Here is a 27,456-nt window from a genome sequence, read left to right on the forward strand (position 1 = left end):
GTGCTTTTCCTTTATCCATGCAAACTGGATTCATTTATTATTAGTTTCTGTGCTTAAAGTCCAGAGATTTCCCCTTATTTAAATCTATTGTTTACACCTGTCGTGTGATTCTGTGCTTTATTTATATATATTTTTTTCTAATCTATTTGTACAAACAAGATGCTTTACTAAGCATCATGTTTGCTTTACTACATCTTAGTTTTATCGTTTCCTTTTTTTGACAGACACGATGTGAGTGGATTTTAAACATTTGTTGCTGTCCGTCACGCTTCCCACTCTTACCTATAAACAACTTGTCTTACTGTTTGCCAAACCCAAGGAGGCATACATATCACCGCCTCTCCTCCCCCGCATGGCTCAGTTCAAAACCTGGTTCACCACCAGCATGTGTACAAACTTCTTATACACAGAGACCTAACTGTGACACTCAGTGAAGAGATGGTCTGAGTAGACTGAGAAAACTCTGAAGGACTATGTCAGCTCTACTGTGTAGGAAAGCCTGTGTGCTCCTCATACGGAGCTTCATCAATGCTCTGCTTTTTATAAAGTTATGATGTTTCTCCAATAGCAAAACCTTGATTAACCCCAAAATAAAGGCCATCATCAAGGGAAGAAAAGAGTCTTCAGAGCAGAAAAGAATGAGGAGCTGAGAGCCCTGCAGAAGGAACCGAGAGAGTATTTGAAAAATGAAACAACATCAACAGAAAGAAGATAAAGGGCCTGCCAAACTACAGTAGCAGCCATTCAAAATACCCCTTTCCAGTCAAATGCCAGCAGAAAGGCAGCCCGCTTCCGGGCAACTCCCAGCAAAGTCCTGGGCGTGCATATTTTCCACTCTTTCACTGAATTACAGTGTCCATTCAGCAAACGATGCTTTTCTTTAGTTATGAATGTCCACAAATCATTACAGAAAGAATATTTTAGTACAAATATTGATGTTTAAAAAGGAATTGTAGGGGACCAGCCAAGGACAACCCAAGGGCCCATTAAGGAAAGTGGACAAAGTTTGAATGGCTACTACTGTATTTCTGGTTACAATCCGAAAAACATGATTGGAGATTCAGCACTACCTCCCTGTGGGGTCATGTCTCCCCAGCTCTGAATACTTGAAGCTGCAAAGCAACTTAAGAACACTTCACAGAAAAGACTATTACATCCTATAAGCACAAAATGATCATCATCATAAGTCCTTCCCACCAGCAGCTGTTAGACTTTTTAATGATTACATTGCTTCATGCTACAACCAAAGGTGGTTATTCCTGCTGTTCTTTGTAAAGTTGTATAATTTATTTTTCAAAACAATGGGTTTTCTGTTTTTTATACATACCATATCAATGCCCGTGTTTTTGTTTTAAGTTGTCAAACTTAATTGCTTTCCCACTTTCTGTTTTTATATTTCCTCTTTATTTTATTTTGTATTATAGTATAATATAATAAAGGTAGGGTAGCACATTCACTCTAACTTGGTGTATGGCGTTTCACTGCAAATAATTCATTTTCAGTCCTTTGATCCTACGCATTCCATTTATAATTGAAAATAATCTACCATGCATTAGCTCAGCGATTCCTTAGGTATTAAGGGATGCAGCTCAAGATGGGAAGAATAGCACTGTACAGGAAACCACTGCTTTCATGTGAAACGCCACAGCCTGCTTGAAAGCTCAGTGTTGTGACTGCAGGCATCAGAAAATCTTAATGACGCATTTGTTAGAAGGTAGGTGACTCTAGAAAGACGGAAGAGAGTGGAAGAATTTTGGATGGAAATAATACAAACATACAAAATAGTGATGATGAAGGAGACAATAAGCTGTTTCGCTAATTTGAATTCCACTGGTTGCTGCTGTATATATTAAAGAATCTGGATGATTAAGGTATAATACTGGAAAAAAAGTAGAAATTAGGAGCTCTTCTATTGTTTTATTAAAATTCTTTAATATTTTTATCATGCCATATTTCAACTAGAGATGCCCTGATTAGTAGTTTGTGGCTTATTTATCCTCTATCTAACCTCCTTGTGTCCATTTTTCTAACACATTTATTTTTGTGTTTAAAACTCCATTTAAGAAAAAAATTAAAAATATATCTCCGTAATGCAAGATTAGGAGAAGAGCTAATGGCAAACAGAGAAAGTATTTGCTCTAAAAGCATAAATTTTTACTGTGTAAGCTGTTTAAGTTTAAGACGTTCTTCTGTATCTTATATTAGTGATTAGTTTGATAAGCATAACTTTGTGTAAATATCAGGCTCTCTGTGTATTTCCTGGAAAATCCTTTCCTTAACATAGATTTCCAAAACGCTGCTAACATTTCCAAATCCCACATGTTGTATGACAAACAAAGATTCAAAGTCTGAGGTTTAAACTGGGCCACTTGATCATATTTTTAGACTTGCTGTTATCTGAGGTTGGCTCCGTGTCCCTAGCCAGTTTATTTAGAAACAAAAAGAATCAAGTCCTTATTATGCAACTAGCTTTCCTTTTAATTAGTAACCTGACTTAAGAGTGGAAATCATCCAAAAAGATGCACATTTACATCTGGTCGTTTCCTTTGACTTCACTTTTAACACGACTGCTGCTGAAAACAGCAAACTTTTAATCTTTGTTTCTCAAGCAAAGCTCCCACACAAAAAGGTGCTGTCAATGGCCCATTGTAATGCCAACAAGAATGTGTTTAATCGTTGGAAATTTAAAGGAGAGCTCTGTGTTTACCCCTTGAAGCTTTCTCTCCCCAGTTCTCTTCCTGACAAGAGATCACTCGGGACCAACTCTTTAAATAACACTTCATGATGTAAATGAATTAAATAACCATGAGACATGACAATGGATTTTGATAGAAATTGTAATCTCACTCAGCCCACAGAAGTTGCCTAGACTTACAGAAGGAAGGGGCTTACCAACTTTTTTACTGAAGTTGACCCTGAACCACAGTTAAAGAAGCATTTTGTACAACTCCACTATGCCACATCATCACATCATTACATCATACATGAGTGGAGATGAGGAGACATCCATGGCTTCAGCTATTTCAAACTACTACCGGGTGTCTCAGATAAAAACACAGAACTCGCTGTTAAGAATCATCCACTCAGTCTGTGCCCCCATGTCCTTCCTATAACTGTTATGTACAAAATGAACATGATAACTGTATAGCCTGACAGATGAACAGTCTACCTGGGAAAACATTAGTTCCGACATGCAACAGGCAGGTATTATTAGGGTTTAAGTGACTCACACATCATCATCCTAACAGAAAAATATTAGGTTCTTTAGAGAAGGTTGTCACTAGTTAGGACTTTACTTCAGGCTAGGCTTAGAGAAAACATGTCTATTTCTCTCATTCATGTAGCAAATAAAAAACATACCTATGCTTAAAGGCACACTGTATACATTTTTGGCCACTTGGGGTGGTAGACCTGTAACTGCCCATATTTTGTTTCTATAAAACATAAACAATAATAACTAAGAGATATATGCTGTATACTAGGAGGTAAGTTTTAACTTACCAATCTAATAATAAAGTGGAGAAAAGAGAATCGGTTTTACATCCGGCTTCTTTCAGCCTGTTCCAGTGAACAAACTCCTTTCCATGATCGACTCTTGTTTTTCTTTTTGCACACGATCCCTTTCACTTTTTCCCTTTTTAGCCTCCTAAAAAGGTTTTAAACTTCTTCCTTGCCTCAACTATGACCAGTAGTCGAGCAGGCGAAAAAATAGTAGAGCAAAAGCATTAGCTCCATGACTATATAAAAGCCTGTGGCCATAAAGCGGTACGTTCTTCCAGGTCACATGACCCGGCCAAGGGTCACTGTCTTCTCCTAAGGTCACATGATCTTAGGAGAAGAGAGTGCATCTTCTCCTAACTTACATAGTCAGTATAAAAAGAGGGGAGCACTGCTTGTAGCACTGATGGTGTCAAGCATTGTATATTTCCTTGAGGAATGATTTAAAATAACGCAAATGTGTCGAATCTTTAGGTCACAAAGTCTGCAGTGTGGCTTTAAACCCTGGGGATAATTAGAGGTCATCAGGAGCAAATCACACCCCTGCAAATGAAATTCAGCAACAACAAAAATTCACCAATCTAAAGATTTAGCATTTTATTTATACTATAAAAAGTATTCTTCCGAATGTACATCTGACTATTAAAACTGACAGGAGATCCATACCTCCTAACAGGATCAGTAAGTTTTTTTTTAAGTAGTCCCATAGTTTCTATACAAACAATTATTCATACATTTTCATTTATGATGATTTAGCTATGTAACTCTCTTTTACTATTAGTACTTTATTTGTTTTAGTTTTTTTCTGTTTTCAATGCAAACGACTTCTGTCTTTATTGATGCTTTAGGGATCTTCATATCTTTTGTAGATAAAATAATCAACTTATTTAGTTGTCCTGAACTAAGATAGACTCTGTCTCCGTACATGACACTGTCTTTTGGTGAAAATGGAAATTTTCAGTTGTGTTTCTTTCTACTGTTCCTTTATGTGACAACGGCACATTTTCTGTGACAGGTACACCATTTGAGAACAAGTTCCGACCTGTAATAGTTAGAGAACATGCTGGTTTCCAGTATGGTGTAGACAGAAAAAAAGTGAGTGGAAGCCCTGGCATATTTACAGTTTCACCGAAATAACTAAATTTAATGTGCACAGAAGCTGCAAACATTGTCTAAAATCAATAGAAGATGAATATAATTATCCAACACAATGGCAGATTGCAGAGTACTAAGTTGTGCTGATAACTCTTTTGAATATAACAATGGCTCTCCAACAAAGTGCTTATTTTCTCACCCTGTTTTTACGTTTCAAAGAATATACTACAAAGTTGTGTCACAGTGGAGGTATTACACCATTTTCATGTTCCTACTATTACTGTTTGTAGGTATAATGTGTTTAAAAGGCTGTCATGTGTTAACAGATAAGTAAAATATATCTTTTTTGAATGGATGATTTTTGGTTAAAAGGGTCAAAGCAATAAAACAGTGGCTTTGACCATCCATCATCCATCCATCATACTTTATAAATACTTATAGGGGTCTCCCCTAACCAATGCTTTCATTTTACAACTCTGCTGTTTCGCACCCTCTGTTGCTTTTAGAACAGATGCAGGCTTATTTTTCCTAGAATTACATATATTACATTGTTATTGCGTCATTGACGTCACAGCAAATGGACTGGAAAAAATTGCTTTGACCACTGTTCAGGCTTGGCCAGGTGTCAGATCAGCTCAGATGCATCAGTCATTTGTCTTTCAAAGCTTTTTCCATGGATGTTTCTGCATCCAGATGATCCACAGAGCGAGTCACTCATACTGATGTGGTCTGCTCCCACTGTGACATTTCAAACCATCTCAATTAGTTTGGAAATTTCTTGCAGCTGCAAGACCGTATTTATAGTGTCTCTTTTATACAGTACCACACACATCAATACACACCCCCACTTACTTAATTATTTATCATCTTAGGCAAATACACGCCTACTCAGAAGAGGAATCCTGATTGCAGCAATACTGTTTTGTATTCATGTGAGAGAGCCTCAGCAGTCCCTATTCCTTTCTCCATTTCTCTCATATGAATACAAAATAGTTAAGGCGGACTCAAAAGAGATCCTTAAGATCTTTTTCATCTCTCTCTTCTCCATCACATCTCCTCACGGCGATTTCTTTGACACTTGATTGAACAATATTATCTTGTTAACAGGCGACCAATTGCAAAAGGAGAGCCCTCAGATGTAAACTCCAAAACATTTTCCTGAGTCCTCAGAATGTTAGCTGCATGAAGAAAGCAACATTTCCCTCTTCGTCTTCAGTCTGAAGTAAAGTAGATGTATTGGAAGAGAGCTCCTGTGCCTTATGAGAGAACTTTAACTATACTCCTCTAACTTTTTCAAAGCTTTATTACAATAGATCAATAAGCTTAAATGTATACAACAAATGACAAGGAGTTCACATGACAAGATAATTGTACTAATTTCTACCCTAACTTTTGTTGCTTGACCTTTCGACCAGAGTGAAATATCCAAATCATCCTCCTTTGGTGTCTTTATTTCAGTGTAGACGACATTCTTGCATGCTTTAAAATAGTCGTCATCAGGTCAAGCTTGAGTAAATCTGCTCATTAAAATACATAGATAATATGTTATTAAGTATTAAGAATAACTTTAATTCATGCCATAACTCTTTTTGTGATACTTGGCTGCTATTTGGGTATTTATACAGTACCTGTGCCCATAGCCATTAAATAATACCGCATAATATTTTTTCCTGTATAGCTAAACTGATCTGGATCAAGACTCTCATCTGTACATATACCCTTTAGTTACTAAAAAAGTACAAACTTGAAACTATATACATGAATATATGTGTCTTTTAGATTTGGCAAAATTTCTCATCCGAGCACTAAATGTTCTAAATCAGGGGTGCTCAAGTCCAGTCCTCAAGAGCTACCATCCTGTAACTTTTAGATGAATCTCTTCTCTAGCACACCTGAATCTAAAGCCTAAATCCCCTCCTTTAGCTCAGCAGAGGCGTGGTAACAAGCCACTCATTTGATTCAGGTGTGTTAAAAACGGTTACATCAAATAGTTGCAGGATAGTAGCTCTTGAGGACTGAACTTGAGCACCCCTGTTCTAAATGAAATGGGCTCGTTTTTGGTGGGATGTGCTTATTTTGTGGCTGCAGAGAAGATGCCTTATGACCAGAACTTATCCATCCCTAATTTGTATTATTATATGTGGTGTCTTCTAAGTTTTGAAATATTACCTGACTATTTAAAAATCTTGCACTGTGATCCAGCTTTAAAGCAGTAAGCAGTATGTTGGTGGCAGACCAACAGTGAGATATAAATAATATGAAATATGTAGTATATGCAATTATATTCAGCTCAATTTACTTAAATGTCACAATATAAAAAAATCAGTGCAACCAGGTGCCTTCAGTAATTACCTAATTAGTAGATGGAGACAAATTGCCAGAGATTTATTCCCAGCATAAATTCAGCAAAAGGTCACATACCGGTAGATATTTTTTTTTGGTTTTTTTTTCAAAAAATATCAGTGAACAAGCAGAGATTACACAGGATATGTTTATTTACGTTATTTCAGTAAAGTTTTGCTTTTTAAGTCAAAGTATAGGCATAGACATAATATTTCATCTATATATATATATATATATATATATATATATATACATATATATCACTTTTATTGCATTTGGCACTTCGGGGTATTCATTTGGTGTGACATATAACTTTTTTTCTTGCTGCTTTTTTATTTTCAGCCCAGAAGAAAGACAATCAGCTCCTCCAACATGGTATCCTGGCACTTCTAGCCAATATGCTCTTTTTTTATAAAGGCTGACCAAAATCTGAAACCTCTTGCAGCCATAAAACAAATTTTTTTCTATGGTTTCTTGTAGACAAAACCTAAAAAAAAAAAAATAAATTAACAGTGGCTGTCACTGTGCAGGTTAGGTTCTAAAAGAGCCATTTCATTTCATCTGATCTGAGGAAATGGCTGCGTTATTTTCTGGGCAGGCACAACGCGATCAGGTTAGTTACTTCCTGGAGAACTACCTCACTGATGGTCACTCATTTTCCAGGATAGGGAGGGGTCTACTGCTCAGAGAGCAGAGGATTATTCACCCATGCATGAATAAAGGGTTTGGATATTTGGGTATGATTATGATGAAATTACCATTAAAACATGGTCAGAAAAAGCTAAAAAAAAAAAAAAGCCCTTTAATACCTGGAGCAAACAGTTGTCATGAATCAGCCAGTATAAATTGAGTGAATTTTATTCACTCAAATTTAACTGAACCTCTGCAGAGGCAACAGTGTTTGGAAAACAAATCCAGAGACTAGGGCAAAGCAGCCTTAATCTCTGCTTTTTACATTTAAATATACAAATACTCTCAATGAATATTTTAAAATAAAAGCAGCTTAAGAAACGGTAAACTTCAATAGATTTAATTTGTTCAGTAGTCCTGAAAGTATAAAAATAATCTTTTAACCTTAAAAAAAAAAAAGGGACCAGGGATTTTACTTCTGGGTGCGTTTGATTAGAAGCACATATTAAGTTAACCTTTCCTGCTCAAACAAAAGTTTTTTCATGATCTTAAATGCTTTAAAGAATGTAAGAAAAAATGGAAATGTCAACAGAAGTGTTAAATGGAACAAAAGAACATTATGTTTTACATATGTATGTTTTAAAGAAATTAGTAACTAAGGATTTAGAATGTAAATTTGTGCCAATGTCTTCACTAATCCACCTTCAACTCTTCTACCTTTTTTCTGTACCAACTTCTTTCTACTACAGTATATAGCTGTTCCACACTTCATCTTAACTGTATGTTTGTGTATTTTAAATACTGTACAAAAAGAACCAATTACAGTAACATGTAACCCATATTGTCCCAAACCTGATGTCCCCTTAGCCTTTAACCATACATCTTGAGTTTCTCCTGGTCTGCATCATCTCTTATCCTCCTCCTCTCATCCTTTTCTGTCAGATGTATGGCAGTGATCAACACTGTTTTCTCTTTTCATTACCTTGCTCACCTCTTGCTTTTATTCAACGTGTTTCACCTATTTCATCCACCCTTTTATCTACCTTCAAACGTATAAATCAGTCAGCAGAGTATGATGCCTTTCAAAGCTCAACAGTGCTGAGAGTTAAAGTAGAGTGCAGGACTTATGAGCACACAGACACTGAACCATCACATAACTTGTCCTTGAGACCAACTCTCCTCAAGCAGATCACCTCACTTATCTGTATTCACACATATTATACACATGTACATTAATTTCAATTATTTTTTTGCTTAATTTGTGCACATTTTGTAAATAATATATAAGTGCAAGGGCTAGTATAATAAGAGATAAAGACATATTGATGATTTGCTCTACCTGCTTCAAATACATGAATAGTTGTCAGCCCATATAGAGGAGTAGAACTCCAAAATTACACTGCACATTAATGGGAATATATGCCTTTGTTTCCATGTGCCTCTGTTTGCTTTATGAGCACTTCATTTATAGGCGTTATGACAGGACTGTTCTGGAGGGTGAGATACACTGCAAAGGTACTCTATTGTTAAGCAGCCGAGGGCTACTGCTAACAAATCAGAGAATCAGATTCTGACACCAATTATGCAGAAATGGTGGTAACTTGTTGCTTAAAGACATCACTGGGTTACTGTTGCCTCTCTGCCATCTATAGCTCAGGGCTAACAGGCTGTGGGTGGATAATATGTTGTGGATACTAAAGGGACCAGGATTTCTTTTTGCAATCTCTGAATTCATTACCCATGACCTGAATAGATTTGGTTGTCGGTCTAAAGCTTCAGGACAATAACAATACAATAAGTTCAACAGTACAGATTGAACTACAGGATATTGTAATGAGTTTATCTTTAATGCTCCCACGTTAAACCTGTAAAACATAAGAAACCATGAAAATAAGACAGTTAGGAAAACCATTATTTAATCATATACTCACTATTAGCTTCTTCTTAGCTTGCTTTGCACCACAGTTAAACATTTTTTTTTACTTTATTGTCATTACATTATCACAAGTACAAAGCAACAAAATTCACTCTCTTCATTTAACCCATTCCTTTGGGAATCAGTGGCCTGCCATTGTGCGGCGCCCAGGGAGCACTGTGGGGTTAATGGTCTTGCTCAGGGACCCAGAGTGGCAGTCTGTGGGAGTGGAGCTTGAACTCAGAACCTCTGGGATCCAAGCGCAATGCCCTTACCGCTAGATCACCACTCCACTCCGTATAGTCGAGGAAGTTCTTTTTGCGGTTGGATCATCAAAATAATTGGTCCTCTTAGTAATTGGTCAGTCATTCTGGTGATATAGTTACGTAAGGCCATGCTACGTGATCGTACCCATTTTCCCTTACCGTGTTGAGTCTGTCATAGTGGAAAAAATGCAAATCTTCTTTTGGACACTAAGCTTGTATAAGCAATGCAAACAGCTACTTTTAAACAGAGCGTGCACTAGGAGAAATGGGCTCATGCTCTTGCACACATTTGATAGGGGTTCCCTCTGAAGAGCGGGTACAGGATTGTGCATGTGCATATTTTTTTTTAAAGCGGAGAGGGCGAATCTTTTCAAAAAATCACAAAAATCCTCCAATATACCTTTAACACTGGAAACGATCAAAAATTTATTTAGCTGTAAATCTTTCCCTTACTTTGCCAGACCTCTAACCTTTGTTGGTTTCCTTTTTGGACAGCTTATCCTAGGGTGTGCTGCTGGATGGGTCACTGTTCAGATGGTCTAGCCAGTAGACCTTTATGGTAGCCTGATTCTGGGTCAGAGTCTGGGATTTTGTTAGTATCTTTGTTAGTTAATATTAAGAGACATTTGGTGAAATATAGTGTCCAATTATGGAGTTTTGGCCAAGGGGTTAGGGCAGTGCGCTTGTGCTCTGACAAGGTTGCAAGTACCCGGTTTGCTCTCCACAGCCTGCACTCTGGGTCTCTGAGCAAGATTCTTAAGCCCACACTGCTCCCCAAGGGGAGGGTTAAATGCAGAGGTTAATTTCTCCAGTGTGGGATTAATAAAGTTCAAAATTGATAATTAATTCAACGAGGTCGTACTAGATTTTATTTAGGTATATCACAGTAAGAAGGGGATAAATGTATAACCTGATAAGGCAGACTTTGAGAGGTTTTGTTTGTAAAGAATTTTGAAAACTGTGTTTTTTTACTAAATCCTACTAGAATCCATACGAAGTTGGAACAAAATTAGAAAATAGTTATAGTGAATAAATACCCTTTACAAGTTACAGCACTGTATAGTGTAAATCCCTTACTTTGGCAGCCCCATAATTGATATAGGCAATGTGGCTTCACCAGTCGGTTTATCTGTTGTCATTTTTTTTTAGAGATGATATAATAAAAACAGTCAAAGCTAAAATTTGTATGAGTTTTCATGAACTTTTCCACTTTAATAATTAGTTGTAGGTATTGTTGACATCTGCTTTGAATGCTTTTTTTCAAATAGGCTCCTACGAAAGATATATAAAATCTATTTTTCTCTAATATGTGACCACAGCTTACTTTAAAATGCTCCAACGAATCCCTAAGCAGAATCTTACTATGAATGTACGGTTTTTATGCTAGTGCACCTGCACAACCCCACACACATACAGAGCAACACAGGATTTTTTTTTTATATGCATTGGACCAGCAGCTGGCTGACAGCTGTCTAGACCAGATTGAAGAGAAGATTTCTGACAGCATCAGCAGCAAAACTGATTTTAAATTACTGCTGCATACCTTTAGGTTTAACTGACACTGTGAAATTGATATTGACTGCTCCTGATCTGACTTTTATGATTCTCCTTAAAATGGTATTTCTTTTCTACATTTGTTCTAAACATACAGTACTGTTAACTGGTTTTCTTTCTTTCTAAGGTTTTTGTGTACATTCATGTTGCTTGATCTTTCTTGGTTGCATGGCTACAGAGTTATCTTCTCAGTACTATCGGAAGCTAAAACTTTGCCCCAGTCTCAAGTTATCTGCAGTTAATGTTTTTCTACCAAGAAAAACCTTTAGCTATAATATACAAGCCAACTATTCCAGCCCAAACAGGCATGTCCGCAGGATGGTGGTGCTATCACAATAATTATAAGTGAAGATGGGGATGTGCAGGGTCCGTTTTCCATGATGTTTTTTAGGCTAAATAGCCAAATGCTTTCACCAGATGTCTGTCCATGTTTTCTGCCTCTCTTGTAGAGCATGTGTCAAACTGCAAACTTGCTCTTCTATAGCTTTGCTTGTGCTTCTCTTCCATGTTTTGTTTTTTAGTTCTGCTTATTGATTAATAAAACCAATCTCAATCACACTTTAAAAGAATATTTTCCAAAGTGTGATTACTACCTTAATTATTAAAAGATTTTAGATTTCGAGAAATTAAATTTCTCCGCCTTATTTTTCTCTCTACTAACTCTTATTTTTCATCCAATATGAGCGTTTAATTTGTTTTAAAGTCATGTAAATAATGACAAATGGACAAATTCAATGTTATTGCCATTAGTTAATCATAAGCATATTTTCTTTTGATGCTTTTGTAAATTTCTTTAATTTAATTTGGCCATTGCCGTGTCTTGTTTGTGCTTCTTTTTAGTCTCCATTTCCTAGTTTTCCACACGGAGGAGGTCCATGACGTGCTTCGAATTTGGGATGGTCCTCAGGATGGAGGAGTCCTGCTGAGGGAACTGAGCGGCTCAGCTCTGCCTCCGGATGCTCACAGCACCTTTAATACAATTACCCTGCAGTTCACAACAGACTTTTTTACAAGCAAGCAAGGCTTTGCTTTGCAATTTTCTGGTAAGCATAAATGTATAGAAACTGTAATGGGAAGGTTGGAAAGTGAGAACATAACTGGGTGGGATTTAGTTTAACACTGATGGCTCAGCTGTAGAAATCAACACAGACTACTTTCTATACTGTAACACGTTAGTCTTTTGATGCTGTTTCTATGATCTATTCCCTTCTTGCTCTTTCAGTCTCTACTGCAACCTCCTGCAATGACCCGGGCATGCCGACTAATGGTACCCGCAGCGGTGACAGCAGGGAGCCCGGGGACCATGTGGTGTTCCAGTGTGATCCTGGTTACATCTTACAGGGGGCCAACAGAATCACATGCACAGAGATCAATGGTCGCTTCTTCTGGCAACCAGACCCTCCAACATGCACAGGTACTCTGCAAACACAGCACGCAGTCTTTAGTTATGCCTAACTTATCTTACTTGACATTAACAATCAAGATGTTACCTTCATACATTTTCTTCACTCTTAATTATCCCCTTGAAAAATTCTGTGATACAAAATGTTTTATTTTTAAAGTCGTACTTTATAAAAAAAAATCTTTTGTGTGTGCTTCGCTGTTAAAATCATTAAGGGGCAAAAGCAGATTGTTTTGTTCCCTGAATTCTTTCTGTTGTAACAGCAGAGAATATATAATTTCTCACATCAGGAAAAAATACTGACCTCAATATCTTGACTTTTATAGATACTGAAAATCACTTTTACTCCATACATCAAATCTTGAGTTAATAATAATGTAAGTAGCTCCCTTGCTTAAGCTTTGCTATTTCAATAAGACAAGATTATTATATGAGGTTGAACTTTACTCACATTTTACTGTAGGGATGAGAGTTTGACTCTCAGTTGAAATGTCTTTATAATCTCACCCTTATTATCTCCTGCTGTGATGTAAGATATTACATGTCAAAGGATAAAAAAAATATTCAGGTGAAACAATTTAGCAGTTTTACTCTACTAATGGCTACAGTATGTCCATATTTAAACCATTTTCTATTGGTAGTGTTGTGATTTTATATTCAATGCTGATCCAGGTTGGATACCATATTAATGTTGATAATAACTGTTATATTCAATTTCAAGCCAGCTGGGAATTCATATTTTTTGATACTTTAAGATGTTTATTGCCCTCCCCGGTAGGGGTAGTAAATATCTTATTTAATCAGATATTATTTGGGCTGTTATATATTGTTTATGAACACACGCCCTATTAGCTGTGTGTTAGAACAAGAAATGAAAGATTGAATCGAGCTCAAATCATGGTCAAAAAGATAATTCTGCACATACCGTACTTGTTGCACAGGCCTTACAGCTGTTTATGAGCCAAAATTGCATCTTCTTCTCTGGTCATCATGTCAAGATGAAATATGGACGCTGGTTCCCAATGTCCAAAACCATTGCATATGGCACTACAATAGCGAGGTCGCAAAAAATTGCAAATATAGAGAAAAAAAGCTTTTTCTCTTTCTTAGGGTAAAATCAATTGGTCTATGATAAAACATGTAATCATACTTTAGATAGATGTTAAAATCGATTGCCCTTTCCCACATTCCCACATGAAGGAAACATTCTCAACTTTAAAAGTTTTATTATTTTTGCGACGTTTTATTTTTCTAATAATAAAAAAAAATAAAATTATTTGACTTTTAAATATTTATCACCTTTGGGTACAACTTAGTTGTTTTCAGACAGGAATGGCCAGTATAAAACTGCTTATGTGTAATTTGTAATGTGTAATTTTATTTATTTATTTTTACCAGTGACTTCATAAGAGGATCACTAACTACTGCATTTTCATTTTAGAATATTATTAAATACAGGTATTTCCCTACTTGGAGCATGTGGTCTGGTGATTAATCTTCTTTAATGTAGGCTGAGTGTTTATTTCTGTTTTTGTGGGGTATTTGTAAGATTTAGACCACAGATACTCTAATCACACATAAAATATTTTACCCAGGGTCTAAAATAGCATTTTTTTTCACCGTTTTTAAATTCTAAAAACTTTTTGTTTGGATACTACTAAAAGGGCTCTCACCCTGCTGCCGCTGAGCACTGCTGATCAGCTGGCAGGAGAAAACGGCCACCACACTTTTCTAACGCTTAAAAGACAAAGTTATTATGCATTTTAGAAACCCTAACAATCTGGGGTGTGAAATAACAGATCCTCAATCGTCACTTTTGGAAAAAAACTATTATTGATGATTTAGTAAACTGCAGCCAATTAGCTAAGAGTTGTAAATACAACTGGATTTTGTGTTTTTTTTAACATCATAAGCTTCATATAAAACACAAAGGTTACCATTCCCTTTGCAATAAAAGCAGTTAGACCATGTGTTAGAATTTTCTTTTAGGCCATTGTGGTAATACTAGGATAGAGTGAAAGAGGTGCGTTTCCACTTAAAGTTACAATACCGTGAGATGCTCATTCTTACCCATTCAGCTGAAACTGTGCATACTGAGACTATTTTGGAAAATCCTCCAGGGTTAGGTTTATTTTCAGTGATTTGTAAAGCATTTATCTCTCTTCATAGCTCCATGTGGAGGGAACCTTACAGGTCCAAGTGGGTTGATTCTGTCGCCAGACTATCCTGAGCCTTACCCACATGGAAGAGAGTGTGACTGGAGGGTTACTGTCACACAAGACTATGTCATTTCTCTCAGCTTTAACCAGTAAGTTTTTGTAGTACAGAAAAATTGTTATTGCATGATATCATATTAATAAAAAAAGTTGTTAAGTGTTGAATTGAATAAATGTTTCTTGTGTGCTCTCATTTACTCCAAAGTTACATATAAGAATGTTGTGGTGTTGCTTGCTGCTCATCCATGCAGCAGATATCCGGATTCCTATTTAATGTGATTGTCTCCAACCAGCTTTAGCCTGGAGCCCAGTTATGACTTCTTGCATATCTATGATGGGCCTGACTCCCTGAGCCCCTTGTTGGGTAGTTTCTATGGCACCGACGTTCCGGATCGCATTGAGAGCAGCTCCAACACACTCTTCATGGCGTTCCGCAGTGACGCTTCTCTCAGCAGTAATGGATTTGTGCTGCAGTATACAGGTACAAACTTTTGGCTCAAGGCAAATTCAACAGAGCTATGAATCTGTGTCTTTAGGACATTTTTGTATCTTATTTTGCTTTTATTTTAATGGTCTTAAAATTACTGTTAATTTTAAACATGAGGTGTAGCTTTAATCCCTGTCCAATCCATGGTTAAGTTACTTTGGCATAGTGAGGTAGTATTTTTTTCTCATTTTTTTCCCTATATTTTTTCTTGTCTAAAGTAAGAGAAGGTTGGTATTCAAAACCTATAGTTCTTATGAGGTCCACAAAATTATATAGAAATAAGGATTATGAGTTAGAAATTTCCCAAGTCTTTTCACCTCTCTTTTTGTTCTAAAGTTGCATTTCACCGATCTTTCCTCCTCAAGTCCATCTTGCCTATCTCTTCCATTCTTATGCTCTTTCCTGCATTCCTGCCTCTCTACAGTAATTGCAGGTTTTCAGATTTAAACTCTCACATGAAATTAAATTGGTACAGTAGAAAATAGTTACCGGTATAGTAAATTTTAGCAGCAAAAGTATGACATTTAATGTGTAAGCTTTCTTGGCATTGTCTGCCTACTGGTGGTATTATTGATGCATGAAGTCCAGTAGCCTACTAAGACAAAGAATTATGAAAATTAAAAGCTGACAGTTTGCATGGTTAAGCTCTTTTTGATCAGCGCAGCTGCACAAAAGGCCCCTAATAAATTAAAGCCAACAGCATTTTGTTGTCCTATGTCAGAGCTTGGCTGACCGCAGCACATTGTTTGGGGAGGTCTAGATTTATGTGCTCTTGTAAAGCATCCTGAGCTGCTTATCTATTGCAAGATTATCACAGGAGTCCTTGAAAGAGGGTCCATGTCAGTCTAACATAACATAGCACATGAGTGTTGTAGTTTCTTTTTTCTCATAGGTACAGAAGAAATGACTTAGTTTCTGAATAGTAAAAGCTGAAAAAGCTTTAAATCAGATAAGTGTTATTTTTTATGCTATCCTTATCCTTAAGGGGGTAGAGGTAAATCTTCTTAAATCTCGCTGTTTCAATTAGAGCTGTTTAAGGTATCAGACATTTAACCAATTACAAATCGACCCTAGGTTCTCTGCTCGCTGGCTGCTGTTCAGTTATATTTTGGTTGTTTTTTTTTTGTAGAAAGAGAGATTTCATAATGTTGTGTGTTTGAGCAACAACCACTCCCCCAACCCAGAAAAAAAGACAGCAACTGTTACAGAGCTTGCTTTTTAACTCAGTCCCAGTGATATTCGCTGCATTATGTGATACAGTGTGTGATTATTGTATGGCCAATCTGGAAGAGCAGATGGACCCAGTGTGTTGCTCAGAGAAAAAACCTCCTTCACCCCACTTCCAATTCTCCACACTAATGAACCATAACCAAATAATCCATAAATTATCTCTCCTCAGTTTCAGAGAAACAACATGGCACAAAGAAATGTTTGGCTCTGGTATTTGGGTCAGTTTGGAGAGAGAACAACAAGTTAATGCTTTGGCTCAGTCAGTTAGTCAAGCCACCATTACAACATTGTTATCAAAGACTCTGTTTGGTCATATCTCATCAACTCTGGCCGTTTCTCAATAAGTGTACTTGCGTGTTCTAATGTGCTTGTGACACGTCATCACCTTCAGCCCTAGTACTGTTCCAATTCACAAGAATAAGAAGACTGAAAACTGACATAGTCCCCGGATGTTGTTCTCGTCCCTCCGTCTTTACCGAGTATGCATCAGAGCAGACTTCTCCATTCTTGGGATTGACAGCTGTCCCAGCATGCACTGCGGCGGCAGCAGCTTCCAGTGGAGCGCTCACAGAGCTCAGAGTATTAAGTTACTCTTATTAAGTCACTAGTACACTTCTGTTCCAATTGACCCATATCTATGCTCCCTTCTCCCATTCTCCCTGAGTCCATACTTTCCTGTGTTCTTCTTTGGAATATACTTGGCAAGGACACGAGTCCGTACTCACATTCTTGTGAATTGAGAAACGGCCTCTGTTTGCCCATTTTTCAGAATACCTCAAGATCAATACGATTTTGCTTTGTGTGCAGCCATTTTATCACAGTTGAATATATTTGGAGACTTTAAAACATGACTAAGAATTTATTGGGAAAATGTAATTGTACTGTAGCTTGAGCAGTCTGAATGTGGCCACCATTTCTTTGAAAAAGGGAACCTCTACTTTAGTCTCAGCTCTCACCTACCTCCCAGCTTTTGGCCAAATAAAGTGTACAACAGCATACTAGTGCTTCCAGATTTTGAAGATGTGAATAGGATTTTTTTGATATATATATATATATTTTTTAATCATGTAACAAAAATGCACTACTCTAATACAACCTATCACATTAAATAAAAAAAAAATCTATATATATGATTGTGTTTTTAACATGAAAAACACCAACATGGGGCAAATGCAAAATTTAGTAAATGCTATTCTAGTCCACACAGACAGTACTGCAATGGTTTACTATCTAACCTATATGTTGTTAATTTGAAGCTCTTGTCAAGTTATTGACTGACTGTTCTGCATCCTTGTCAGATGGTAGGTTTTAACTTAAAAAATGTCTGACTGTTGAAAAGTTTTGACTCACCTTCCCATTTGTCTGTCAAGTTATCAGATATGCAAGTTTGCTTTAATAAGAGAATATGCTGTGTTTAGGAGTGAGCTAAATGACTCCAGGCAGCTTTCCTATGTTTATCTTAGCTTTAAAGGTGTTAAAAGTGCCAAATTGACAGGCTGCATCTCACATGCACATTTTCCACCTTGAACAATGCTCTGCTAAATGAAGCAAGACATCTATCTTACGACCTTATGGTCGGTGATTGATATGTGGGTAGAAGCAGAGCGTGTACGAGTGGGGTGTGTAGGGCTGTGTGGCGGGGGTGTTTGATAAAGAAAGCTTGCGTATGTGCATTGTCTTCTCAAGTTAAGAGCACAGAGAAATGCTGCTTGAGAGGCGGTTATGTACAGTCAGCAGACCTTGGGCCAGAGCCATGCCACTTTCAATCAGCTGCCTGTCTGTTTTCACAACCATACATACCCCAGTAGCCACAGATGAGAGGCCACTGACAGGGGCTGTAGAGAAAGTGGCAGTCATTGAGATATATTTACTGAGAACTGGACAGCACAGAGTTGCAGAAAACTGGAAAATAGGACAAAAAAAAGCAATAAAAAACACCCAATAAGAAAGGAGTTAAAAATCCAAGTGTATCAATAACCTCGGGCACATAACATTTTATATTCCAGCATATAGAGCAGAGCTTTGCAAAAAAATCTTTTCTATTGAAAACCACATGCTTCCATCTGTCACAGAATAACCACTCTGTTTCGACTCTCCACAGAAAACCCCAGGGAATCTTGTTTCGAACCTGGCCTTGTGCGTAATGGGACGCGGATGGGCTCCGATCTCAAGCTGGGCTCCACTGTCAGCTACCACTGCGACAGCGGCTATACTCTAGAGGGAGATGCGACGCTCACTTGCATCATGGGGGGAGATGGCAAGCCGAGCTGGAACAAACCCAAACCCATCTGCATGGGTAAACACTGACATCTGGAGTTGATTGTTTGGAGCACAAACCATGTCTGAGTTTATAGATTTATCACACGTAAACATTCATGTGGTTAAATCATCATATGTTGCTTTTCTACTGAGATATGTCCTGCAGGTACACATTTGCAGAGCTGTGTGGGATTTATTTATTTTTTTTTAATCTGAGGTTTCAGATGAGCACCCTGTTTTGCATATCTTACCTTCCATTCAGAGAAACTCTGATATGTATGTGACACCACTACCACATGCAGTGTGCAAGTCCCTGGAAAGCTGGTTAAAGATACCTGACAGCAGAAACCCTGCTTCTGATTCTGTGCGTTACTTCCTTATAGCACAAAAAAGAAAAACACACCCATGGAGATGCACATGAAATAAATTAGAGCATCAAAGACAAGTTATATTATGTCAAGTTAGAAATAGTTAAGCATATTAACTGAAACACACCAGATCATTTTTGGTATCGATAAAACACACAGAAATTGGGGTATACTGTTTATCTCTGTTAACATTGATTATGTGGTTTTGAGCTGATAAATATCCATTATGCAGTTTTACATAAAAATTTGCATATTCCCTAGAATCATTGGGAAATATTTTTACCGAGAATAATTAATATGTATCTACAAAGTAGTTGAATCTCTCAGTAAAAATAGAATAACTTTGAACATGTGGTTTGTATGTTAAAATTTGTATTTCTAAGAACATTTTCCCATTGAAAATGCTAGAAATTAGAAATGGTAGTTTAGCATTAATCATGTCTAAGTAATTTGCTGGGAGTATGTTGTAGAGTTGAAAATCTTTAGTGTAATTTCTTAATTTCATTATCTGTGGATTTTTTTGAGTTCGTGCTGAAAACTAAAGTGTATTTTATGACGATTGCCCCATTCTGAAAGTTTACTGTATTTTCCATATTTTAGAGTGCACTTCACTATAAGCTGTACCGGGCTATAAGCTGCTGATATCTACTGAACTGTTTCCCACATAACCTATAGGGGGAGCTCTACCTAGGCTCTACATAGTAGGCATGAAGAAGAATACTAGCTCCAGTTAGCTTGTTGGCTCATAGCAGTAAGAGCTTCTGCTGAAAGATAGGGCTTCCTCGGCTCTTTATTTCAGCTCTGCAGCAGTTGAGCCCAGTCTCTTCATTGCTTCGGCAGCCTTAATGAGGCAAATAAATGTCGAAATGTGTGAATTTGGGACATTTGTTCTCCACCATGCCTGTTGCTAGCATGTTCCTGTGCCAAATGAAAATTAGCCCCTTATTATTTAATTTCCAGCTTACTTACTTCATTCACTCTAAAGAATGTACCAGGAAGGACAAAGAGCATCTTATTACAGACAGTGGCAAAACCCAATACAGGACAACAACAGGAGAAACTTTTCAAAATGAATGCCATCCCTTACAAGCACTTAGCTCACTATCCGCTGTGTTCATTAAAAAAGAAATTACACTGGAATAACGATCTAGAAATATGTACAAAATTCTCTTAATTTGAGTAGGTTAATGAGATGATTTGCAAATGTAATGAGTATTTTTACTCTTAAAATAAGATAATTAGATAGATTGCACTTGAAATAAGACAACGCAATTGTGTTTTCTTATTTTAAATGTAAATTGTCTTGTTCCATTGGAAAAATTTCTCTTTTACCTCCTCAATTCAAGAACAAATGCACTTATTTTAATAAAAAATGACTTATATAGATTTTGATTTTTTTACAGTGTAGTTTATAGGTATTTCTGCCAACTTCCTTGCTGTCGCACAGAACAATATGTAGGGGATCCTGTGCCAAGAAGCAGTCAGGTTTCCCGACCTCTTTGCCTGGACATCTTAAATTGCAAGAAGAAAGTACCGCTGCAGTTGGCTGCATTTGCTACCAAACACAGTACAAGCAGCAAAACAACACAGGAAAAAGTTTGCAACTATAGCTGCAGCAGACAAAGCCTGCAGTATGCAGACACTGACCCGACAAAGCAAAGTCTTAAGGATTGTTTAGTAGTCTTGCTTTCGCTCTGCTAGTGGCATCCTAGAGATTTGTATTTGGAGGAAAGTTCTATTTATTATTTGAGTTTCATAGCTGAAGTAAATTAACCTTTTGAAGATGTTTTCATTTGTTGAAATGCACCTGTACAGCATCCCAACAAAGCTCCAGGCTCTCACAGAGGGTTTTCAGGGGCTTAAACTTGAGAGAGGAAACTCTCATCACAACCAGGCTAACCCAGATGGACACTTGGAAAACATGGCAATTTCACTGTTGCAACCACCAGAGACATCTTCCATCCAAACCCCAATCGCACAGGAAAAGTAATTTAGGAACGGTGGAATGGAGAGCATGGGGAGAAGGAGGAGAAATGGAACCGCCCCCGGTTACCTTTAGACCTTCCTTTTGTGTCTTGTTCTACTTCACGGTTTCTCTTTATGTCCCATTTTTATGTTCCTCTGCAGCACCATGTGGTGGACAGTACACTGGATTAGAGGGAGTAGTCCTGTCTCCTGGTTACCCTGGCAACTATTCCAGCTCTCGAACCTGCATGTACTCCGTAGTTGTTCCCAAGGATTACGGTAAGCCAAGGACAAGCACATTCTTAATTGTTTTTCAGTCAGTCAAGTTTATTATTATTACTAAAAATAGATGAATTCAGTAGGCCCCTAGAAGCGGTGAACTGCAGTTCACTAAGCTAAATTTAACTTACTGACTTTCATCTTTTCTCACAGCTAAAAACGAAAAGAACAGACGAAAACATTGTTTTCCCAAAGTATCTGAAAATACAGTGTAAGAGAAAAAGCAGAAAGCAATCTTGTGTTAAACTGTTAGAAGCTCAGCGAGTCACTTGTCTTTTCACTTCCAATCAAGCTGCTACTCCTGGGAGGGCTGTGGAATGCATATATCCCATTTTATTCTACTCATGGTGAAATCACACAGTAACTGACAAACACATTTCCACAGGAATTATAGCTGTTTGTTTGTTTTTAACTGTAGACTGGTAGAGCATTTTAATCATCATATATTTACTATTTTTATCACATACACACCTACACACACAAAGGAAAATATAATTGCTGCCTGGAAGATTCATATTTTCTCGAGTTTCACTGCTTTTTTGCCATTTCCATCTTAAAGGTCATCCTTTCCTTTCAATATCTGATCGGATACTACAGCGGCATCAAATTATTCAGAAGGCAAAACAATGCAGAATCCAGCTCAAACGAGTACATTCAAAATGTCCTTCACTTCCATCGAAGGCAACTCTCTGCTACACTTTTCTCTAACCAGCTGTTGGCATTTTCTGTGTTTTTATCTCCTGCTACTTTTTCCTCTCAGCACCAGTTTTTTAATGAGTTATCAGCATCGTGTCTCTTTTGGGAAAAGCTCCTGTCATGGTTAAATTACCCCAAATAGCATCAGCTCCTGTTTGATTTTGACTTTATTTCATTCCAGTCTTCTGAATTTTTTTTTTTTTTTTTTTTTTGCATCCATACACCTCTCTTGAACCAAGTCATCTACATATTTCGCTCAGTTAGGTCATAGTGAGAAAAAAATTGAAATGATTAAAATTCACATTTGCATTTTCCTGGATAATGACGGCTAAGCCCAAGGCAGCTCACTTTGTCGTGCAGAGAAGCAAAAGCTTTTTTTCCTTCATTTTACCAGCTTCTCATTAGGTGCATGCACCAAGCTAATAATAGGGTATTTCACTCAGTGCAGATGACTTAGTGGGTGTCATAGTGACCAATGGTTTTAACTTATTGACAACAATTCAAGAAATGTTGAAGTAAACACAGATATTAAACTAGAAAAAGATCCTCATAGCAATATCCTGTTGAAAAATAACTTATTAGGTTTATCAGACCCTATAAAAAGTGGGTAGTAGTGCAATCTTTTAAATCTGCAGCGTTGATCAGAAATACAAAAAAAAAAAAAAAAATAGTTTTCGTCTACTATTAAAATAAAACCAGATAAGCATCTTGGTTGAAACAATGAATGTCACCTTAAGGAGTTTTAGCTACACATCATATGACAGACTGGCTGTCATGTTCTGACATGCCATCAGGTCTAGACAGGTGTTCTAATCCCCCCTTGTAATGTCAGTTTTTGGTTTTATTATTATACCTGCCAGCATGATCCACCATGTTTAAGGAGAGCAGCTTGATTGAAATTGTTTTTGATATCCCTTTCTTAAATCTTTATAAACCAGAGCGCCATTTTTATGGATACTTTAGCTCATTTTAGATTAACTCAAAAGAGTATCCTGTTGTTTTATTTCCTCATTGTTTCCCTGCTCTTTTTTTGTTTTTGTTTTTTTCCCCCAGTGGTCTTCAGCCAGTTTGCCTTCTTCCAGACTGCTCTGAATGATATAGTGGAGGTATATGATGGACCGACGCAACATTCCCGTGTTCTCAGCTCACTTTCTGGAGCACACACAGGTATTAAAAAATACATTCTTACCTTGCAGGTTTTGGTAGGAATTATGAAGACTAACAAAAAATAGTGTAAGATTTTAAAAAGAAAGAAAAATGTGTAATATGCCAATCTGTTGCAATGTATGCACAGAGTCTGTGTTACCAGGTCATTTGGGGGATGTTTTTGCTTTATTCAAAGACAGATTATTTTGCCTATTAAAACAGTTAGATTGGGTGCATCCTTATGCCCCTTTTGCAATACCCTTTTGAAACCATGCTGAGATCAGTCCAAGCACAAACTGAGATAACTGTTGTATGTAAATGGCACGCAAACTGAACTGGGTCGTGCCAGACACAACAGAACCACGCTAAACTAGTATTATTGAACCGTAGGGCTTGACGCGATTCAGCTCTGGCTCGTTTATCAGATAACAAAGAGCACATTAGCAGACTGTGTCACCTCCTTACAGTCAGCCTCTGTAATCATGACATTTCAGACATTCATAAAATTACTAGCGTCCCTACCATGCCACATGACTTCCAGTGATGATTCTGCTTAGCAGTGTGACGAACCTCAATGTCTGACATTGTTTCCTGCGTCTGTAAGCCCTGATTAGACTATTGTTTGTCGTTTCCACTTCCCAAAAGCCTACTCTGTCAAGTAAATCCACCAAAGGCTGCCTTCTTCGCCTGACTCTCTGCAAAAAATTAAATATCACAATTATAACCAAACATAACTTCCTGAATGTTACAGGCACCGCCATTTTAATTTGCTTGATTCCCTCCTTCAATCCTAGAGAGCAGTAGTACCTTAGATCGTCACTAGGAGGCGAGGAACCATGCTAGCGTGGTGGAACCAAGATCGGCACGGTTAACTGATCCAAGCCCGGACCTAACTCGCCTTTTTAAGGGTTATGTTTGAAATAATTTTCCACTCAAAGATGAACAGGTTTTCCTCATCTTAGCAAGTATTAATCTTCACACATCTTTTCATTCAGTCTGACCGGCACCCCTGTGTCAGCTTAAGTAAACCATCCCCATAGCATGCTGCTACCACCAACATGTTATCTTTTGTGTTTGAGCAAGAAAGTTAAATATAGGTCTTATCTGAGCAGAGCAGCTTCTTTAACCTTCATTGTGTCTTTCGTGGCTTTTGGCAAACTGTAGATTGGATTTATTATGGGTTCCATTCAAAAATGATTTTATTTGTTGCACTATGTCATTGAGGCTACATTTTTGTAACACTTGAGTACTAGTTTTCCTCCCAACAGATTCACCTACCTGAATACACAGATCTACAATCAATCATTTGACTGAATCTCTGATTTATAATCTCCTTGTCCAGCATGTCATTAGATATGGAGACCGGATTATCCATGCACAGATAAGCAGGAATAGCTTGTGCAGTGCTCCATGAAATGTTCAGTGCCCGTGACATTCTTCATCAATATAACCTTGGCTGAAACTTCTCTGGAGTTTATTCCCAGACCTGTTTGATGTTCAATGAAATATATAAATATATATTTTTTAAAAATCTATATTTTATTCTAACTAATACAGTTTACCTGAACTCCGTGTAAGTCTCAGAAAAAAAATAGTTTTTTTTATTTTCCATTTATATCCCTGACTGAAAAGCACTGCTGTGTAAAAGATAGGGATAATTATCAATAATCTGCAGGTAGAAGCTATGTTAGGCATTAAACACTGGGGCTTTTGGGTTTATTCCTGGCTTCAAAAACATGGCTATCGTAAAAAAAAGGTGTTATAGTATACTGATACTGCTGCAAGCAGGTATGTTGAATCAAGGCTTGTCATAAGATGTAAACCTCTGCATTAAATGGCATGCTGTACAGATTATGTTAATTTCAGAAATCCTGATAGAGAGAAAATAAAACTGTTTTTTTTTTTAAACTGCAGTTCAACAAATCTTGTCTCATTTGTTTCACCAGCTCAAAAAAGGTCGCTTTAAACCTCACAACTAAATGAATTTTCGAGTCATTGGTTGGACGTCAGCAATTATTGGCATGACTGGGAATTAAATATCTTTTCCTGGTTTTATCCATTTTAAAAAAGGATACCTAGAAACCCAAACAAACTGCTGACACAGGCAGAACTATAGGTGTTCTCCAGTGATCTGGCAAAGATCTGCACACACGTATTTCTGTCTCTTCTTGTTAGATATGATTATAAAGCTGTTCTTGACAATTTTTCACCTTGGGGGGATTTCTTTTCCAGATATAAAGTGACTTTTAACCTCAACCTACTGAAGCACAGAGATGATTCTCAGCTTGTTTTTTTTTTATGTTTCACTTTCTCTATCATTTGGTAATGGAATCAGTTTCACCCACTTTAATGTTGCACATAATGCGCTGATAGCTAATTATAAGATTCTTTTTTTATCCTTATCCGGTTTTCTTATTACACTTTAGAAGGGTTTCTCACAGTTTTCTGAATCTGTTGTCATGGTTCAGAGGAGACGTTCACTTAACCAATTGACAATGTAGTGACTTGTTTCATTAGTTACTGTAGAATGATCTGTGTGGCTGTTTATAGGTGCTGTTAACATGTATTTGGACTGATATGGTGTCTGTAATTTAGGGAAGAGGCAGAAAGCTAACAGTTGTTTTGGTTTGCATTGTGGCAAGCCTGTGGACATTTAAAGTGTGCACACTGAAGGACTGGTGTGGACATGTCCCCACCAATAATTTCAATACATAGACTTTGGCAATATGTGGGACAAATTTCTAAATTTGATTTTGCTGCTTTTGAAGGAGGATATTCACTAATGTCGCTGAAACAGAAAACATCAATCAATCAGTCCACATTTTTCTGGATGGATTGATGAATGGATGAATGAAACTGAAATTCTGTACATACTAGGGAGGCATGATGTCTTGCTGTTGGCCTCAATACATTATTGTCTAAATATGTATAAATATAAATATCAGTGTATTTTGGTTCTTTTGTGTTCTCAACACTAGGAAAGCATTCAATAAATATATGTTTGAGGTCATTTTTGGAAAATACAAACCCTATTGTAAGCGTTTGTGTCGATTAACTGTGGTTCCACAGCCCCCACCCTAAGAGTGTCCCCACCAAATTTCATTAAAAAGTTACAGCCTTGACAGTTTGCATCAACTTGTACAAATATGTGCACCAATATAGACAAATATTCACTTTACTCTGAGTAGAGTGAGTTGTCTGTATTTTTTTTATTTTTTTTCAATTCCATTTCTGTTTAAGATTTTTAAGAAAAGCTCTAAGGCTCCAATTTCACTCCCTTTATTCAAAGTTTGCAAATCAGCCTTTTTAAGCTGTTGTTGTATATCTTGGTGAGGAAGACTTGACAGAAATTAATTAATTGATTAATTAATTGATGAATTAATAATTAATTACATGGATGTAAAATAGTGCATTTAGACTCAGACTTTTACATTAGATCTACCTGGATTACTTAAAATTGGAAAGAACTCAGTGTCCTGGCACTAATCTGGCTTTTAAACATACATCCATGAAAATAAGAGGAAAATTAGACCATAATGTTTGTCGTCAGTTTTGTTCATTTTAAGGTCCAGTATAACTAAAGGAAAATTGGTTTTGGACAAATATAATGATTACAGCAAAGGTAGCCCATTAGATTTTAATTAAAGTGCTGAAATCTAACCATTTTTTTCCCCCCGTCTCGATAATGACCATAATTAGTTAAGGTTTTACATCAATAGTTATGGCATTGTACTAAAAACAAATGGTTTTAGGTATTCCATGTTTCCTTTGTGTATGTTTTATTCACATATACACACAGGAGTTGGCAGTTGACTGCATTACCATTGATTATGGAGAAAAAAACGATTCAACTTGTCCATACACTTTCTTTTTCTGCTTAATCAATCCCAAACTCTGTCCTAATGTGTTTTTGAGATAATCGTCTCTTGGAACACCCAAATATGTCCAATTCTAAATTGTCAATGTCATATACACTGATTTGGTTGATTGCTCGAAAAAAAAACATCCAGATCAGGAAAAATCTGCTTCCAAACTATTTCCCTTACAAACAACTGTGATTTACAGCTGCTGACGTGAATAAGCCAAATGCCTAACTGAAAAAATCTT

At 37.0% G+C, this 27,456-nt stretch overlaps 1 protein-coding gene across 1 annotated transcript in view; it reads left to right on the top strand.

Moving 5' to 3' along the window:
* Positions 1–27,456, top strand: part of csmd2 (CUB and Sushi multiple domains 2) — a 336,283-nt gene that overhangs the window by 219,339 nt on the left and 89,488 nt on the right. The window contains exons 25-31 of the mRNA XM_015371540.1: positions 12,142–12,344; positions 12,524–12,715; positions 14,873–15,011; positions 15,213–15,400; positions 18,738–18,932; positions 21,391–21,507; positions 23,257–23,370. Of these exons, the coding sequence (XP_015227026.1) occupies positions 12,142–12,344; positions 12,524–12,715; positions 14,873–15,011; positions 15,213–15,400; positions 18,738–18,932; positions 21,391–21,507; positions 23,257–23,370 (1,148 nt within the window). The remainder of the gene's footprint in view (positions 1–12,141; positions 12,345–12,523; positions 12,716–14,872; positions 15,012–15,212; positions 15,401–18,737; positions 18,933–21,390; positions 21,508–23,256; positions 23,371–27,456) is intronic.

The sequence above is a fragment of the Cyprinodon variegatus genome, unplaced genomic scaffold (assembly GCF_000732505.1).
Source record: "Cyprinodon variegatus isolate N-32 unplaced genomic scaffold, C_variegatus-1.0 Scaffold60, whole genome shotgun sequence".
Lineage (NCBI taxonomy): Eukaryota > Metazoa > Chordata > Actinopteri > Cyprinodontiformes > Cyprinodontidae > Cyprinodon > Cyprinodon variegatus.